This window comes from Vidua chalybeata, chromosome Z, assembly GCF_026979565.1.
Source record: "Vidua chalybeata isolate OUT-0048 chromosome Z, bVidCha1 merged haplotype, whole genome shotgun sequence".
Taxonomy (NCBI): domain Eukaryota; kingdom Metazoa; phylum Chordata; class Aves; order Passeriformes; family Viduidae; genus Vidua; species Vidua chalybeata.
The window spans coordinates 36495966-36516397 of record NC_071570.1 but is presented as its reverse complement, the minus strand read 5'-3'; the positions used below and the strand labels follow the sequence as shown (position 1 = coordinate 36516397).

Below are 20432 nucleotides of genomic sequence, written 5' to 3'. Positions count from 1 at the left end.
GAGCATTTTCTACCAAAACTCCCCAAGCCATAACCATATTTCCACAACAGGACCAGGAAATAATTGAGTGTTTGTAGCTACATATTGTATATAGCTACATGAACAAGATGACACAGATGATTTTGTTGGAAATACATTCATTAAGCCTTATTACTTGAATCTTATGGTATTCACTTGGCCCAGAAAAACCTCACATTTTTAGAGCAGTCACCTCAAACTTTACTTCTAAATTGCTGGCAGTAATACATAAAAAGAAGGTGGTTTTGATTATCAGCAATTTGAATGGAAATGTGAAACTAGAAGCATTCTACCTTCTAAATTCTTTATGTCAATATTATGTCCACTACCTTTGATTTAATTTCTTTTGCACAGTTACTGTACTGAGCATCTTTGGCTCATTTGTAAAAACTGATGTGAATGACTCGACAGCAGTTTAAAGAAATTACCCCAAACCAGGCAAGAAACCCTTGCTGAATTTCATTTTTAAAAGGAAAAATGAGATCAAAGTAAGACTAAATTCCCTTGGCAACATGAGGAAAGCTCCAGGGATATTAGTAACATTCCTAGGCCAAAAGAGTTGTTTCTGTGGTGGATATAGCAACAGCAACTTAGCCAATTATCCCTGCAACAGTTTCATTATAAAAATCCAATTTCATGCAGATTGTTCACTCATATTTACTAAGACAAATGTTTTCAGTCTATTAGTTTTGATTAAACAAATCTGTTTTCAAGAACTGCCTAGAAACCTTTGAATGCTTCCATCAAAAGGACAGTATATCTTTTCTTGTTTTCAATATTCTGAAGATTTCCTTGTACTAAAATGTTTCTGCTAAGTTGTAGCATGCCCTGTTTTCCCCAGACACTGAGACAAACACTTCTCACTCCAGGAAAAGCCAATACAAAATTGGCTAAACAAATGGAAAATTATTATATGAACATAGAAGGAAAGATATATATGTATCAGTGTGTGATACATATATTTACATATACATAAACATATCTATATTTGTATGCATATACAAAAATACAAGTACTGTTTAACAGGGGGTTTAAATAACAGGAAACAGTTCTACAATACAGCATTCAAATATACAATTTGAAAATATAAATTCAAAAAGTCAATGCAGAGGGTGTAAAATTTGGGAAATTTTAAGAATGAACTGAAGGCACCAGCTTATAATTTTGAGGAAAAGCATTACTGTTTTTTCTGTGATGAACACAAAGAGTACTTCAACTTGACAGCTCTTCCTTTGCTTCAATGTAAGGTCTGCCCGTAGTGGGGAAACAAAACTTAATTGTGGACTCAAAATTAACAGCTGATCAAAGCTCACAATGTGTAACACTGAGAATACAAAAACACTGAGAATACAAAATTTCTTCTGCCCTGAATAAATTTGCATAATTGACAGACTATAGATTGGCTCAATTACACAAACAGACATGTACTCTTCTGATGCATTTAATCACTTAACTTCATACTGACAGTGATGGAATAAAAATGTATGTGTCTAAAATTAACTGTGTACTAACATTTCCTTCAGACTGCATTTTAACCCCTTCTCTCTCTTTCTGGAACTTTATTTCCATTAAAGGAGGAAATGTTTTTCTCATAATAAGTCAGTATCAGTGGCCTGCTGTAAAAATTACTTCAGTTTAATTCAAACTTATCATCATTTTCCTTGGGACATGGGATCAATTATGAGTAATTCACTTACCAATACCTTATTAAGGGCACATAATATAATATATACTGCACTGTAGTAAAAAGTGATACCAACAGTCAGGTGAAAATACAGATTAGATTTTAAAGTAGAATACAAAACTATAGGAAACATGTTCACGCATTCTGTTAAGGCCACTAGGCAATTAGGAGAAATTTTGTCTTTTTTCTCCAGGACTGGGGAAGAAACAGTCTAACATTTTTCTTTAACTTGGGCTATTAGTACCTACTTTTTACAGCAGAAATCCATCAAAGCAAGAAAGAAAAGCAGCACAGTTCTAACAAAGTAAGTCACAAAAACCCAACACTTTGTTCAACTTTTTAAGTTCAACTTGAAAATACATGGAAAATTTTTAGATTGGCATATTAAAGGAAAAAACCTAATATTTTAGTGATATGTATCATACATGTCAACGTATCATACATTGTGCACAACACCATTAGCTTGACTTTGCAAGCCATGTTTTGTGCAATTCACATGCTTTTTGTATTTTACATTTACCTGTTACAGTAATGCATGCAGTAAAGCACAAAGTCATTATACTTTTAGTATCTTGGTTTATTTTCGTTATGGTTTTGCTAGACATGGTGCTGATGCATAGTTGGAAAGATCAGTGAGTTTGAAATGCACATGACAGCAAGGAATTGTTGGCCAATTTACCTGTAGCAGGTAAGTGGTGGGTGAGGAGATGTAGCAGGATGCTCTGCCTGGATGGCAGTAAAACAGCAGGAATAATGCCCTCCTTGCAAAGTTATTAGTAGTGATTGCAGGAGAGGGTTGTCCTGGTGCTTTTGGTGCTGAATAATGCTGAAACCAGCCTGATTTATCAGTCCCAGAGATAAATACTCTTCAGAGAAAGGTGAAGCTGTGGCAGACCTGGAAAAGTACCGGATAAAGCAACAAACAAGTGGTACTACTACTACTACTAACTTATCTGAAGATGCTGAACTGACACAGCTGGCCTGGAAACATAGGGCCCACTCCCATTTATTAATGAGTGGGGAGGGTCTTCCAACAATCATTCTGGAGATTCCTTCCTTGAGTTGGGATTTGCTTCAAGGTTACGCCTCAAAGCTGAGGGAAAGAGATTTGCCCACAGTCATTGCTATGGGTGAGTAAAATCAATCTCTACTTCATAATTTCTTTCGCTACTTTGGATATAATTCCTTCAATATTGCTTCAAAAACAGTGGACTGAACTAGACTCATACTTATAGCTACCTATACTGTGTAGTAAATAATTCTGATTAAGATCTTTTAGTCTCATCATTATCATAGTAAGTTATAACCCTAATAATAACTTTATTTTTTTATAAGTACTTCTGGTTTGTCATCCTTAATCCTGTGGGACAAGGCTGTGAAAAGGTTCAGTAATGCCTACTTAATCCATTAGCATAAACCATTAACAGGGTCTGGGCTAAGGCTGGATCCAGCTGCACCCAGAGGCCTCTATGAGGAGTTTAGAAAGCAAGAGGGTCCTGTCTGTGCCTTGTGACTCAACCCGAGGGAGGCTTCTCTATAATTTCTGTAGCTCCCACTCTGCCCCCAACACACCTAAACACCTAACTTCCCCTTTGTGCCCTACCGTGGCACCCACAAAATACAGCAGTACATGCCATGTGTCAGTTTACCTTGAAAAGCTGCCGATGGCCTCAGCTAAAGCTGCCTAAATGTCAGGTTGAGGTGTGAGACTGCCATATCTATCTGGAGGGAAAGAAATCATGGTACAAAATACTTGCTACTTTCCCTAATATGTGTCTGAGTGGGTTTCAGCTATTGCTGTGGTAGAATTGGTGTAAGAACATGGCTCGAAAAAATAGTGTTCTGAAATACAGCTCAAAGTTACTGAACACACAGAAATATCTGGACATAAAGAGAATTTAAATACGTAGTTTTAAACTACTGAAGATGTATCCATTAACTGGTCCTTAAACATAGCTAGAACAGTACAGTACTGACCTTAAGGACTGTGGGTAGACATACAGTTATCAGAAATGCTACAGCTACAGTCTGAAAGTGAGAAAGTGTAATTGTACATCTTGTTCATATATACATTTCCCTTTGCAAATAATCTAGATAAAGCACAAAATTATACAAACATTTTACCATGAAACAAGTATACAGAAAATTTTCTACACGGGCTTCAGTGTTCACCCCTTGCACAAAATTTATTCATTATTGGCATTTCATAGCCTGCAGTTTAACATACAGGATATAAGTAAATGAATGAGAAATGCACCTGTAAAAATGCATCAGTGCCTTTGAATAAAAACCAATTGTGATCTGAGGGCTCTAAAGCAAGACATTTCTTATGCTATTTCTGGAAAACTCCAAAGGACAGAAATCCACAGCATGAGGATAACCATCTAAGGAATGTTTTGCTCTTCCAATTTTCTTTCAAACACAAAAACCCTTTTATTAATTTTATAATAAAGGCTAAACAGGCCCGCTGTACTATCAGGCAAGTTTGCATTGGCATTCATTTCTAATATGAAGAACAGACAGGACCAGGACTATACTTTTGGTGCAAAGACACATTTTAAAAGAGGTGCAACGTTTTCTGTGATTAGCATAGAGTGCTGCGAACAGCCTTAAGTATTCCACAGCCACAGGAAGTTTCTGGTATTCATTATGACAGGCATGCTATTTAATAATTTTGTTTAAATTTTATTCTAATATACATTTAATAATGTAAATGTACACATCATGTAAACCCTTACATTCCTTGGTAACCTAAGTTAAACACATGCTACCTTATACATGCAGTTCCATAAAAATGATCCCCTTTGACAGCTATTCATCACAAGCTGGAGTAGTTAAGGCCCCATCTCTTTAATGGGCAGTGAATAAAAAATTTAAAAATTATTAATAGACATTCTCAGCTTGTACATCATAAACTACACAAGTCTAGACAGTCTTGTCTAATTAGACAAGACCAGACAACTTTTAATTTGGGACTCTTTCTGAGAAATGTCCATAAATGAAAACTGAATAGTCCATAGTGCAAATTACTACCTCATAAACTGCAGCATAATATAACTTTTCCTTATGGATCTTCTTTATGAGGAAATTTATATTTCTGAACAACAACAACAACAACAACAATAATAATAATAATGCATTTCATTTCACACTTATGAGGATGATATTGCACTTAATGGAAAATGCTTTACTGAGTAGTAATGTCTTTAAGCAAACCTGTGTTACAAGCAATTTTTATTTTCTTGTGTCTCCATGAATTTTCACACAATTCTTAAATATTTACTAAAATTCCTTGGTTCCAAATTAAACAGTATTCATAATGAATGTATTTTAAAACATTAAACAATTTGGCCAACACACCATAATACTATAACCAAACTGTCTACTCCTTTCTAATTTTGAAGCTAGTAATTATCTGCAAATTTAGTACCACACAACTACAGGGGGATGTAGAATTTAGAAAAATACTCTGTTATTACAGGTTCAAAGAGGTGTGCATAGATAGTGTGAAATACAGGCGGTATTCTTTTAAAATGGTTGAATACAAGAGTCCAGCAGGACTCCTAACATATTAATAAATTTGAAAGGCTAACAGAGGGATTTTTTTTAGAATTGCCATACACTATTAAATCCTCAATAATACCTAGTATTTATATAGAACATCACATTTTTAAAGTGCTATACAAATACTATCTGGATGAAATGTATTCTCCAGAGAGAAAGTGAATGGTGATCAAATGTAAAAATGTAATGTAATTACTACAGAGAGGAACTAAGTACTTTATAATCAGCTCGCTATGAACTATCATGGAAGACCACACACTGTACAAGGGAAATGTACAGATATAAAATTATTATCATTCATTAAATAGGTTCTGTAACCACAAGGAATTGACACAAGAGCTGTAAACACAACCTTAAAATGCCTAATTCAGAAGGTGTAGGAAACACAAGGAAACCCTTCAGTGACAGACAGGCAGGTTATTTCAAGTGCTAGCGCAAACCACCTTTAAAAGCCATTATTCCTATACATCAATGCGGATTCCATGTTTTATGGACATTAATTCTCTAGTGCCTGTTAAATACATAATAAATGAACATAGATGAGGTAAAGATGCTGTAATTGCCACATACAGCCAATACGGCAGGGGAGGAGTTTTTCCAAATGGGCAGATCCAGAGGCCATGACGAATCCCGTCACGGACATGATGAGAAGTCCAGGATATGAACAACATCCATGGAAGAAAGCACCATGAGTCCTTAAGCCTGAAAAGCTGCATGATAAACTTTAATGTCAGAGCCACCACAGGAATCACCGTAGAACAATGAAGAAGTGGTCTCCGTGGAAGAGTCAGAGCAGCCTGCAGAAGAGAAAAATATTACAGCAAATGGCTACAACTGTGGGAAGAGAAGAAAAGTTTAATGAGTGTTTACAGGTGCACTGTCAGGTGACTAAGTGGAAGCAGAAAGAAAAACATACTGTTCCTTTCCATTGCAATTAATTTAAAGCAAATTTTATGCATGAGAGTTGTGTGCTGCCCAGTCTCTATTGTATGACATGAATCATGCATCTTACTATCATCAGCAAAACAGGGAGTGAAAGGGGTGAGGAATCCTATTTGTCACATAGTCAGGCGGTACACAGGAACTTGTATAATCTGCTGCACTGATTATATGTATTTAATTTCAAGACAATTAAAAGGAAAAAAATCCATGCAATACACTTGAAATATTTAATATGTCTTACTTGAAATAAATGATGTGCTTTAATGGCATTTACTCCCAAAAATACATCTGTATTTTACTACAGTTATAACCTGTAAAGTTGGTTTAGTTGCACAGTGTTTAAAACACAAAAATATGAGCAAAGTTACATGTATTTTGATCACCTTGAGACGGTATTCTTCATAGACAGGCAAAACAAAGTTCATAAACCAAGATCTGAAACATTAGTGACCGGGGTTTTTGTATCAACAACTTGTTTAATAGTAACTCAGTTGAAAGCCTGATATTTGGTTTTAATAAGATGAATGTCTAGCTACTGAGATTAGATTTAGCCATTTTAAGAAGTAATAATGTCTATTTAATATACATGTCTAAGAAGGTATTCCGTGGGTGTACTCAGTAGCAACAGCACAAATTCAAACACATTAAAAAAACTGTAATGGTATTTTGGATTTCTATTTGACAAATAATTACATTATTGTGTATGTAAGCACAGGAGAAACAACACCACACTACCAGAAGGTCTACAGAAGTCCTGATGTGATATTCACTGGCTCAATTCATTACTCGGAAAACCTGCAACAAGGCCCAAGAGACGTAAGGTGACAGTGTATCTTTGCTGGGTTGGACACATCCCTCACTGCACCTACTCCAGAAAGCAAACAAAGTATCTCTAATCTGCTCATTCTTCAAATGTGTTAATCTTTGCAGGATTCAACAGCAAGAGGGCTGGGCAGTGGGACTCTGGAATAGGTCCATCACGTTCATGTATAATTTAGATAACTGCATGTAACACTATCGTCTCTGCAAGGAAACTTTGATGTAGCCTTAGCCAGTTTATTAACTGATTAGAGATGGGAAGTTAGGGACTACCTTGAAATACAAACCACAGCCAACCTTAAAAGGCTTGAAGAAAGCCTGTTCTATTAGCTTCCCACCACACGATTGTCCGTGACTCCTGATCAGGTAATGGGATTTAAAAGCTTTGTAAGTAGTCTCAACAATTTTTAACTCTAATGTGGTGGACCCAATTCCTTTTAATTGGAGCAAAAGCTGTATTTTCTTCAACTTCAGATTTGTTTCACACAAGCAGATTGTTCATGGATTAAGGTAGAAAAATCTTGTGAGGGTGAAACTGTTTATCACCTGCCTTACAAAGAATCCGATTTTTGTTACTGTCAACAAGAGGCTCAAAAGTAGATACTAACTTAATTTTGAGAAAAACTGAATAGTGGTATGTTTGGGCAGATAATCTATTGACTGGCCTCTATTTCTGCACTTTGAAAAAAAAAAAAACGTAGTGAAGTCCAAATTAGTCTTTTCCCTCTGGACTATTAAGATTAGAAGCTAACAGCAACACAGTAAGTAAGGAAAATTTTAATGTTACTAATGTACTCAGTTTATTGGTATTGGTGCCAAGGTGATGCTTAAATTCTTTCCATATAAATTTCAGGTGGCAGGTGTGTTCATATAGCAAACCTGAGTATTCAATTTCAGCAAGAGAAAATCCTATCTGTAACTGCAGTACAGCTGATATGCTGTTGCTCAAGGTCTGAGAGAACAGTCTGTTTCCTCTTTTACATTCTGTGACTAAAAGAACTTACATCCTTGAGTTGCCAAGCCCTGAAGAGAGACAGGTAGTTCTGTTTGCTAATATAAGCTGCTACACTCTCTTTCTCTTAACAGGCAAATTTGTTTGCCTTTAGAAAGCACCAGATCTTAAAAAAAAAACCCAAAACCACAAAAAAAACCAACAAACAAAACCAAAAACCACTGCAAAACACCAAAAAAACCGGAACATTTTCCACATTAAACTTCCTGTGAAAAACTGCAAACAGAATTTATTTGCAAATGACCTTTTCCATTTGCCTACATATGCAATCAGATGCAAGATTATCTTGCAGTTGCTGCTCCTCCAGCCTCTCTCACTACAATGAGCAGCTGGAGACAGGAGACAATAATTGCATGCAGAAGAACCCATGCAAATTATCTGCTTTAATGCTCATGGTGACACCATGGATGTTATGTAACAGATGCTCCCTCACTAATATTCTGTGGTGCTTCACAAGCCTGAAGTCTTTAGTTCATAGTAACATATTCAATGTAATATATAGTAGTAATATTAACAATATAGTAACATATTCAATGCTACATCAATTGTGCTTGTGCAAAGCTTATTCGCTAGTTTCAGAAATGCTCCTGTACAGCCCAGGTCAGTCAGGGGCAGCACTTTTCCAGCAGTGTTATGTATGTTTGCCACCAACTGCATGTTCTACACTTCTAGAATTTGGTGAGTCTTTAGCACTAAGACAGCAATTTCTGCATGTCTGTTCCACAACATGAGTGTCTGGGCTACAATCCTGGTGGAGTCCAGGAGCAGCCTATCATGTCATACCCGCACTCCTGACTGACAACAGGCTGCAGGAACTACCATCTTTGGAGTAGTCAGTGAGACAGGTTCTTCTATACTTATGTGCACAGTAAAAACCACATGGAGCACAAAGAACTACAAATTCCAAATAGTGGAGTCATTGTAGACTTCATACTTGTTGCAAAAATAATGTGGGCAAAAGGTCAGATCACATGGTACTTGGTACACAAGTATTTATCAGAGCAAATATACAAACACCACAGGTGACTATTTACCCTGAATACTGCAGAAAAATAATGATGACCATGAAAAACAGACCAATGGCCAAACAATCCAAGCGCTGAGTAGCGTCAGCAGGAACAGAAGTAGGTGATTAGAGTAGTGTGAAGGTAACAATTGAAGGTAGAAGGCAGCACCACCTTGTGCTGCAGAGAAAGGTTACTCCAGAAAAAATAACTTGTCATCAGATTTAAAAGTGATAACTATGAGCTTTATAGGTGATTGTGTAAAGTAACATGAAATATACTATAGGTACAAATTAGTAATAATGGTGTGGTTGGTTAATTAGACTTATTAATTTATTAGTTATTTAGTAATGTGTTGCAAAAGCAGTAAACATGTTAGTCTCTTAAAGCAGTTACTCTTAACCATGCAATTTAAATACAAAGAATGGGACTATAACTACCAAATATGCAGTAAAAAGTATCCCATGAAGTAATAAATAATATAAGTGACAGCTTGAAATTATGCCAAGAAACTGACAGGCACATCATATTAAGCCAATGAAAGAAAAATTATATATTGCAATCAGATCTAGCTGGCCAGATAGCACACAGAAGAAAAGTTTATGGGGATTACGTTACATCACAAACCAAAGGGACTCTGATGGCACTGTAAGAAGACAAAACCTGTAACAGATTATTATTCTTTTTTTATAGGACAGAAGCACTGTACATTTGTACCATTGAAAGGAATTAAACTACGGCATTTACCTCAAAGGAAGTCTCACCTAAAACACTACTCATGGTTTTGGATTGGACCCTTTAGAGGTAATTTAGGCAAAAATGCAATACATAGGAGAGGAGAAAAATATTATGAAGTTTAGAAAACGTAAATTTATTTCCTTAAGATTTTTTTGGAAGTTATTTAGTTGAGAAGAGAGTCTTTGCAAAGCATACTGGCTTTGCAAGTTTTAATGATGCTTTTGCTCTAAGAGTCAGGAGACCTACACCAGATTATTTCCCTTATTAGCCCAGTTAATATAGGGAAAGGAAAGGAGCTGGTAGGCAAATCACTTTGAAAAAGCCTTTGGGCATCTTGTCCTCTCTTTACCTCAGCTAAATACATTTGGCTACTAAAAGGGCTATGATTCTACCTGCAATATTTTGTGTTTCTGACTTGAAAAACATTTTGGGGGACAGCACAGAAATCAGCTGTCTTTTGCAAAAAAAAATGTTAAAGAACAAGAGAACTAGATCTAACTGTCATCAGCAGTTAGAAAATGAACTGCTATCTGCTTGGGAACTAAAACAGCACAGGAAGAAATTAAATCACAAAATTACAAAAATTTACTTGGTTTCACATAGTAGGGATAGGCTAGGCTACACAAACGTTCCCCATTACAGAAGGTGTAAATATATTTAACCTTGCCTCACTAACAAGTGGCAGGTCACCTCCCAATTCCGTTACACAATTCAACAGTCAACTTCTCAAACTGACATCGGTGAGGTGTGACATCTAGTGGTCGTAATTGAGAAAAATACTGGTAATCATCTCAAATGCATGAAAAAGCAGCAATAAAATTTTAATACTTTCTAATATCTAGCCATTCATTAACTTGCATTCACTGATTTTAAAATAAGAAAAAACAGATGAGAATAATTAGAGATTTAAATCCTATTCCATATTGTTATTCAGTAATAATATTATATGACCCATTAATCAACCAAGTTAACTTTCCTTTTCTTTACATAGTTTTATAATTGTACAGAAGTTCCACGTACAAGAAGCACAGAATAGGAGAGAACCAGGGACTGCTTAAGGGAGAATGATGCCAGGCACCAGGACATGCTGGAGCCTGACTGTCCATGCAGCAAAATGGTGGTCAGTGGTATCCTGGACTGCACTGGGAATGTGGCCAGCACGTTGAGGGACCCAGTTCTTCCCTTTCTCCTCAGCATTGGTAAAGTCAAGAGGGGAAACCTGACCAAATGCACAAATAAGAAGCATCTTTTCTCTACAATAAATAATGATGCTGTATGTAAACAAAAAATATTTTTCCATTGTAAGTCTGACTTTTACATCTCAACTAAAAACAATTATTTGCCTCTTGCACTTAGCTGTCACCTAAATATTTTTTAAAAATTGGTAAACCATTGTTCTTCTTTACTTACATGAATATAAAAAACAGAACTTCCTTCCTTCCTTCTTCCTTCCCCTTTCCCTATGAGCACACTAGAGGAGGAAAATTACTGGAAAAGAGTGCCATATTCTGGTAAAACTAATCTTATTGAGAAACTCTGTCCTAACAAGCAGTTCTGCAAATAGATGATGATCCATTCACTGCTTTACAGGAGCAAATTCACCTTTTAACTTTTATTAATAAGCTGATGCTTGCTTTCCTACTATTTTTTTTCCTTTTTTTTTTTTTTTTTTTTCCAATGAACTATATTTAAATGCAACTCAGACTGCCTTTTTAAATGTGACAGCTCACATATAGCTTGCTCATAGGAGAAATATTTAGGGCTTGCTAAAACCAATGTATTACTCATAATGACTGAATTAAATTAAACAGAAGCTCTATCATTTATGTTTCTCATATTTCTACCCCACATTTCAGATAGCTCTAACCCTTACTGTAAAGAGAAGTGGAATAATCCACTTCATCCACAAAAGTGTGCAAGACAGCACTTAACTCAAGCTGGATAACATAGCAACTACTTGATATATGTAGAATAGCATGTACCTACACAAAACTCTCTTTTTTTTCCTTTCTAAGTAGCAGAAACTGAACACTAGATGTAAAATATTTTTATGGCTTTTAAAATCATAACAACTACATAAAAACATAATTCCTGTATTTCTATGAAATGTATTTGATTAAATTATCAATAGAACTTTTTTTTTGTCTAGGACATGGTAGAAGAACAATAACATAAACAGTGATAAATTAACAACTTACTGATCTATTGACTTACCTTTAATGACAGAGATCCAGCAAGAAAGAAGTGGTCCACATCAATGACAGAGGCAAGGAAGCCAGCCAGAGTGACCTCAGTGAAGTCACTTTTTTTCCTGAGTCCAACCACTATTGCCCAGGACCACATCCCCAGTATACCATGCACTGCATTATCAGATAAGGCTCGGAGCCAGTCATTTTGCTGAATGAAGGAGAACTGCAGGAGTCTGTCTGCTACAAAGCAGAATATCCCCAAACTTAGACTAGAAATAACTGATGCTGTGCTGAAAGTCTGGAGAAGAGCGTGGGCCTTTTCAGTCTCAGATGCCATGACAAGAACCATGTTGCAGCACACAAAATGTCATCAGGATACACACTGTGCATTGTCCTTTGTATCATCAGTTGTTCTGTAAATATCAGAGATCAGAAAGAAAACTATTAAACAAAGAAAATCCATTTGCACAAAACATATGCTACCACAGCGACAACTGGGCACTAAGAACCCAAATGCAGTGCTTGCATTTAACATTCCTAGGGAATTTTTTATTTCAATTAGTTTATTGACTTGAACACTACAACTCTGGATTAAAACACCTGCCCTGTTTTAATTAGAACCAGCTCAAGTAACATGGAGAGCTCTAATTCCACTTACTGAAATCTTAAATATTACAAAATAATTTGAAACATATCTATGATAATATACTGAATGTGTTTCAAGATTCCTTCTGATCTTAAATACATTATTTAATCCAGTGAAATACTTAACATTGTAGTAACAAAAGAAGATTCAGTTTGGAGGATTCTTAGGACTGATGCTCAAAATCCCAGACAGCTCTATAAAACAACTGTTAAAATTCAGTTTTCCATCTATAATCCAAACCACTCCTTTAATTTACATTCTTTGCTAACGTATGTAGCATTCCCCTGTTACCCTTTCCTGAGAAATGCCTTGTTTAGTTTAGAGACTGGAACATAGAATAAACCTTAAGGAAACTAAACCCACTAAAATACCTTCATTACTTATTATAAACACGAAGACAACAACCTTTTAGTAAAGCAAAGTAATCAAAACCATCTCCTTACAGAGCAAAACCACCTAAGCTTTTCCTCAGCATGTGCTCTAGCAGAGAAATTGGCTGTTACTTTTAGGACTTATCTATTGTCTGCCACATTACCTTCATAATTCCTCTCTTTGCAAGAGAAGTTCTAACTGTCCCAGCTGTTATGCTAGTCTTTTTGGGAAGTTATACAGACAGACCACAGTTTTAAAGCCTATATCCTGCCTAAAAATGGATACTTCCCATGAGTTTGCCATTTTTTTGCAATATATTAAATCTTGACAATCCTTCTTTATTAGGTAAATTCTTATTCTGAAGGGCCTTTTTAAATGTATTAAGACTTTCTAAGCTGACACATAATTCATAATTTTAAACATATGATAAATCTCACAAGACATAAATGTTTCTTCCAGATTATTTACATGCCTGCCTGTTGTAGAATTATCCACAAGACAGAACTACTGGCAGTCTCTGTAGGAAAAGAAAAAGCCCACTGAATAATTTATTTAGAAAACATTTTAAAAAGTAAAAGAGAAGAAAGCATGAATAATACATGGACTTTGCACAGAGATAAAAAAAAAAAAAAGTGGGTCAAGTTTAGAGTCTGTTAACCATGACTGTGCTTCTTCTGAATGACTGTGTAGACACAAAGTATTTCCTGAAACAATGGAAGTGCTGTTTTCTGGTGGGTGACCTTATGCTACACAGGCCATTGCTGAATAAATACCATTTTTAAGGAAAAAAAAGGCAATCTCTTCACAAATGTTTCTTCTATATGGCCATCATATCAGATTTGATTTAATTTAAAATTACCAAAAAGGCTGTATAAGAATCCAGTCTGTGAAGGGGTGGCGTAGCAACATACCTTTAAAAAACACACCAGTAATCAGAATCAAACTTCCTCTGTGACTAGGAGAACATTTTTTTTTTCCATCGCAGGTGCCTTACTCCAGTAGGAAATGTCTACAGTCTACACCTCAGGGTTGAGCCTCTGTGCTTTCTGAATCCAGCCTGCCCAGTCCAGTGCAGGAAATACCTAACACCATTTGTTCCATCCTAAATAGAAACAAACCAGGCACCAGTAAGCACCGATATTAGGCAAAACAGCATACATGAAATATGAACAACAGTAAAAAAAAAAAACAAAACAAAACCAGAAAGAATAAACATATATTTAAATAATTTGTAAACAAATACAACTGAGATAAAAGCAACTTCAGCTAAGCTTTGAAGCTCTGCAAAAGAAAGCAGAAAAAAGACTGTAAACCAAGAGAAGAGCAGAAATAAAAACAGAACATGATAGTAACTAAAAAATAATAAAACACAAAGTCCAAAAAACAACTGTTCCAGTCTTCTACAGAACTGCATTTCAATGGATAGAGCAATCCATTTTCATAGATTTCTTCTTGTGCCTTGAAGATTCCCACCCCATGAAACATTTTTTAGTCCCATTCAGGGACCTCTTTTTAAATTCCACCCCATCACTTAGTGACCTTGGAATAGATAAAGACAGATCTAGAAATTCATATAACGACAAAGGTTGATGTCAGCTGTGTGTTAGGCTTACACTTTTGCCATGGGTAGTATTAGCATGTGTTTCTTGAGCCGGAATGAAGAACAGGATGCAAAACTGGCTTCAGGTTGATTGTAGTCAAGAGCTATGTCCAACTGTTCTTTTTAAACCGTCTATTTCAGCCTCCTTTTGAGACAAAAATGAGTGCTGTCTGTGTAAAAATCAACTCGCATTCCCAGGTACAACAGAATTTCCCAGAATTATTCTGCAGATCAAGAGGGAAATCAGACCAGAAAAGGCAAAACTCTGGTCAACCAAAATAATCTGAAACTATAAATTTTCATGTAAAACTAGAACATTTTTTTTCTCCCTGAAAAATGATGCTTTTCAGGCTCTTTACAAAATATCACAATACAGCATCGATTTTTCCAACCTATAAATCTCAGAAAGCAGCTGTGTAGCTTACGTTCTTGCTAAAACAAAAAAAGTGGGGAATAATTCACACAGAGATGCTTAAAAACCTCTGTGTGGTCAGTACAGTTAACATCCTGAAGGGAAGTTCTAGATGGGTTTTACATAAAACACAACAGCTGATAGAGTAACCCAGCTTTGAGTTGTGATTTCCCATGACATTTTTACATGAGATAAAGCACTGAGCATAATCTCTGTCCATAGTCTCAAAATGGAATTTTGTAGATATGCTTAATTTAAGGAAATTATCCAAGTAATTTTTATGAACACAGAGTTAACACTTTAAATTACTGTCACAAGAAGATATTTAGATCAAAACTCTAAATATACTTTTGGGAAAACAGCTAAGAGGCCATGGTGTATGAGCAAAACAAAAATCAAATTACTGAAATCACCACTTAGAAATATTGCTCTGCATAATTTCTGCCCCAGTTTTGCACGACGCTATCAGATATGTGAATACATATAGGAATGAATGAAGTTACAGGATCACAGAATCAATTAGGTTGGGCAAGACATCTGAGATCAAGTCAAACCTACAACCGAACAACACCCTGCCACCTAACAAGAATTATGCATCCTACACAAGAAGTTAAAATACTTGTATTCCCTTACAATTCTATAATCTCCTAAACACCTTGTTATTTGATATTGGATGTTAATTTATATATAATAAACTGCATGAAGCAGAATTAAGACACCAGCTCAAACCTTTAGCATACAATCTCATGGAAAAGGAGATCCCAGCCTAAGACTATCTGTGAACAACTGATAGTGCCAGCATTTTTGGATCACATAATTATAACACATTATTGGAGTGATCATGCAAATATTTTTGAGCCAAATAATTACAATGCATCATTGCGGTGATCTAAGAAATATTTTTGGGCCAGATAATTATAATGCATTTTTGGGGCTGGAGAGGGCAAAAGCCCAGAAGGAAGCGGGAGGATTTTACCAAGACGCTGAAGAACAAACTAAATTAAACCGATCAGGAAATCAAGCTGTAAACCCGAGATCAGCAGGAGCGTGAGGGAAGGCGCGGGCCTCGGGGCGCCAGAGCCGCCGTCGCCCGCCCCGGAGCCCACCTGGAGCGCGGCCGCCGCCATCCGCTCTTCACCCCATGGGGCTCGGCCGCCCCGATCCCGGCCGGAGCGGGCTGGGAAGCCCTGAGGCAGCGGGCTGGAAGCGCCTCAGGGAGCTGGTTAGGAAGCATGCGTGGCCGCGGAGCAGGCTGGGACCCGGAGCCGCCTCGTTTCCTCCCATCCCCGCCCAGCGCGCGCAGCTGGGCTTGGTTGTGAGGCATAAGTGTTTCCTCGATTATTAAATGCAGGATTTGGGTGTTCGCGCTTTGGGTCCTTTAAGTGCTGGGAGGGAAATCGATGATGAGAGTTTAGTGTTTTGTCATGAAGGACATGGTGCGCCTCTGACAGACCACAGAGCCAGAGAAGTGTCTTCTGCCCTCAAGTTAGTATTTATTTACTCAAAGAGAACACTATAGAAAGCATTTGGGAAACATTTTATTCGGTATTAAGACTTCTTTGTGTAAGCACCTGAATAAAAGCACGCTTTCACAGTGAAAACTACCCGTGTCTACCCTGGTCATTTCAGCAGCAATCGATCAATTAAGTTGATTTGAACATACTTTCAAACATTAAAATCAGCACTGTCAGGTCAGGCCTGATCTATTTATACAGTAGTGCTCCATTATCTCAACTGCTCTCTTTGCCTATACCAAATATGGCACCAGCGTTATTTATTGATATTACACTGGCACCTGACAGACTTCACCAGGAATATACCAGCAACTTCTCCCTCTGGCTTCAGCCTTTATTCCTCTCTCCCTGCAAAGCCTCCTCAGACACAAATGGGACTGCTCCTGTGAGGGCATGGAACACATGGCTTCATCTCCCAGAAGCAGCAAGCAGAGATTCAATATCCTGAATGACTTTCGAAGTTTTTTCCAATGCCTCCAAGACGCAACCTTCCTTGAGTTCTGTCTCGCCCCCATTTTCTTTTTTTCTGACAGTGATACCAGACGGATTGGATTTTGCAGCAGATGTCCCTTTCAGAATGTTGCTATTGTCTAATAAAACTAGTGCTACTTTGTTAAGAAAAAAATGTGAGACTCTTCCTCCTAAAGAGAAAAATTAGTCTCTGCATTTGTATTCATCATTCTGCCTTGCAAAGTCTCACATTTTGTAGCATGGCAATTACATACAGTAATTACATACATACATGGTAAAAAAAGAAAAGGACTGTATTACTTAAAACATTTATAGAAAAATGCCTTTTAGACTTCAATTTATCCAAAAGGTACTTTGAAAAGAAAAAGGGTGTTACACTTTAACAGCATGCACTTTTCATACTAAGAGAACAGAACACTGGCTTGAAGACAGTTTTAGAGTGGCTTTAAGCAGATTCAGCACAGTGCACACTTCCAGCTGGCTGAACACAATAGAACAATACTAAGGTAGCTGATAAACAGAAAGATACTGTACTGCAACAACAAACCCAAAGGCAACTGTGTTGTTCCTCTTTCAAGAACAGATCGGCAGATGACTCTTAGCAAAACTGATGCAATACACATTAAAGGGCCTTGTTTTCTGGTGACTTTTCATTTCAGTTTTGTACTTCAACACTCTTTTTGGGGTTTTTTAAAAATCTTTACCACAAAATAAATGATAAAACAAAAAAAAGATAAGTAAGAAAATGAGGTTGGTTTTAAGAAGTGAGACAGTAAAAGAAGGTAAGATCAGGATAGAGAGCCTTTGACGATCTAAACTGCAGATTTGAACATGCAGATAAACAGCAGAATATAAAAGTGAAAAAAATCTTTACAGCTTTCAAAAGGATACAATTAAATCTCTGTATTTTTTCAAGCTCAGCATCAGCAGACCTGTCCAAAAAAAAAAAAAGGTTATTTCTCAAGGATATTTTCTACTTCAGATTTTAATTTTTAATAGTTTCCAGCAATACTGAGAATTAGATTAGCAAAATCTCTGTCTTTGATATCACTATTCAATGGCTGACATTTGTCAATTATTTGTGTTTCCAGAAATTTGGTCTCTACTCTTAAGAATAGTTTCTTTGCTGTATGTATAAATATAGACAGAATTTTCATTTCATCAGCTATAAAATGCTATAAATATCGCTGATGCTATAAAACGTATCAGCTGAATCTGCTATAATTTAAGTAACAAGTGCAACTACAATTGATTTCAATTAGCATGTTTTTAATATCCCAATGTTTGCAGATGATGTCAGTAGATTTTTGGTAAGAAACAAGTGCAACTGCAATTGATTTCAATTAGCACATTTTTAATATCCTAATATGTTTAGAGATGATGTCAATAGATTTTTGGTCAGTAGCATGTATTAAAAAGGACAAATACATCAGCAAGAGATACAACTGTCATTAGGCAGTTCAAAGTACTGTTTTACACACTTGATGTTCTGTTAAAAACCATCTTTCTTAGTCTGATATCTTTTTACTGCAAGACATTATTTTTGTAACATTAACTGTCCTTTGACAAAGTCGCCATAATTCTGATTTTTAAGACAGGCAAAGCTCAATGAAACAACCTTCACCTGAAGCTCACTGAACATCTTAAACATGGAATGAAAAATGTGAAACCATATGCAAAATAAATGGACTTTAAAAACAAATTTTCATTTTTGAACATTAGGAAATGCAAGATATAAAATTCAGATTATAGTATTTTTGGTTTTGTTTTCAATATTATTTATAGTCAGGTATTTGGGATAAAGATGAATACCAATTTTCTTCAGTTACAGAGTGTGCAGTATATTCAGCAATCTCTTTCCTTTCATTCAAACTTCTGCACCATTCTATTGCTGTTCTGATGTATCTGTGTTAATAAGAAAATTTTTAAAATTAGTTATTTATACGAGAAATAAATTCAATTTCGAGCGAAGAACTGAAGGTACTAAGCAAAGCACCTGGATCTGAAAGAAAAAAAGCCATGATTCAAAATCTAGCTTTTTCTCCTAGCTTGCCTTGCCATTTTTAGTCTAGAATCTTCTTCATATTTAGCTCTATACAGTTATAGCAAATTATAACAAAGCTGTATGTTTTGCAATGAAATTGCAATGAAAAATTTACAAGTGTAAATTTTTGTTTGTGAATATCTGCTTGCTAAAATGCAGCACAGAAAACTTTTGATAATTCCCATAATGATGCTGTAATTACAGCAAGCAGATTAGAAAACAATCTGCAGGCAGAGGTCACTATCTGTAATAAAGCAAAAATTGGATAAAGTGCTGTTCAGTTCTATATATCAGCTCTATATAGGACAAATGCTTTTGGGTTGGTTTTTTTTTTTTTTTTTTTTTTTAATCTACTGAAGTAAATGCCAAGTTGCAGCTCTGTTATTTTTCTAAAAAGACATTGCCATAACAGTTATAATGGAATCAAAGCATGCAGTGGCCCTGAGTCACACAGGTCTTGAATCTTTGCCAGAAATAAGATGGAGCTTTTATCATTACATGTTTGGTCCATCCCTACCAGCTTATTGTCAGTAAATACTGTTTCTTCATATAAGAGGATTTATAAAGAATAATTTTTATATTTAAATTGTTTAAATTGAACAACTAATTTAAATTACCTTTCATAGACTCCAGGATGACTTATTTGTATTAGCTGCTGTAGCCCATCAGGAGTAGTTAACTTACACCAGCCTACATCTTCATTTATCTTAGAAGAAAAAAAAAACCAAACAAATATTAATTTTCTGCTGCAGTCCAAAGGAAAAAAAAAAAAGCAAGTATAATATGCCAATTTAAGAATGAAATATCTTTAAAAACTTACAAGTCTGTGGTTTCTTAGGGATAGTCTGCTATAACAAAGGCAGGGGAAAAACACCTGGCAAAGCCCCAACTCTTGCTTTGTGCTATTCAAGAATAAATTATTTCTAAAAGTGTGTAAAAATGTCTCCAAGCCTGCAGAAATCTCAATTATTGTTTTTTTAAATTTTATTGGCAGCAGAACTTTTGTTTGGTATTCTCACTAATTTTCTAGTAACACTTTTTCCTGGAAATTTTTAGGAATAGTCCTTTCTCTAAGTCACATGTTACCTGGATCTCACTACAGGAAGAGCTGAAATCCCAAACCATAGTCAGGGTTATCCTATCCCAAAAAACAGCATGGACTTTATGATCTGAGTACACAATCAGTCTTCCTGTGCTGGGAATAACTTTGTCATGCAGAAAAACTGGCAACATTTCTCGTCCATCAGTCTCAGATACCTAGAACCAAACAAATACATAAAAAACTTGAAGAAAGCCTATTTTACATCATTACAACCATCTGTATCTGTTCCAGATTTTTAATTCACTTGTTTTTCCAGATCACAACCAGCTCTCTTCATCATGCAATTGCTTCTTAAATATAA

General features: G+C 36.0%; 1 protein-coding gene across 2 annotated transcripts; it reads right to left on the bottom strand.

The window, feature by feature from the left end:
* Positions 1-3862: 3862 nt before the first annotated feature.
* On the bottom strand, positions 3863-20262 carry LOC128782310 (transmembrane protein 267). Of its 2 annotated transcripts, XM_053932576.1 has the most exons (7): positions 20116-20262; positions 19647-19735; positions 18798-18890; positions 17877-17917; positions 16107-17119; positions 14602-14733; positions 13906-14090 (listed from the first exon to the last, which is right to left on the bottom strand). In XM_053932576.1, the coding sequence occupies exons 1-5, from the start codon at positions 20260-20262 to the stop codon at positions 16923-16925; spliced, it is 567 nt and encodes a 188-aa protein (XP_053788551.1). In that variant the 3' UTR covers positions 13906-14090; positions 14602-14733; positions 16107-16922. The 2 variants fall into 2 exon arrangements, with proteins under 2 accessions (XP_053788550.1, XP_053788551.1); XM_053932575.1 differs by lacking the exons at positions 17877-17917; positions 18798-18890; positions 19647-19735; positions 20116-20262 and adding exons at positions 3863-6063; positions 11996-12383 and having other exon boundaries at positions 13900-14090; positions 16107-16923.
* Between the last annotated feature and the right edge of the window lie 170 nt (positions 20263-20432).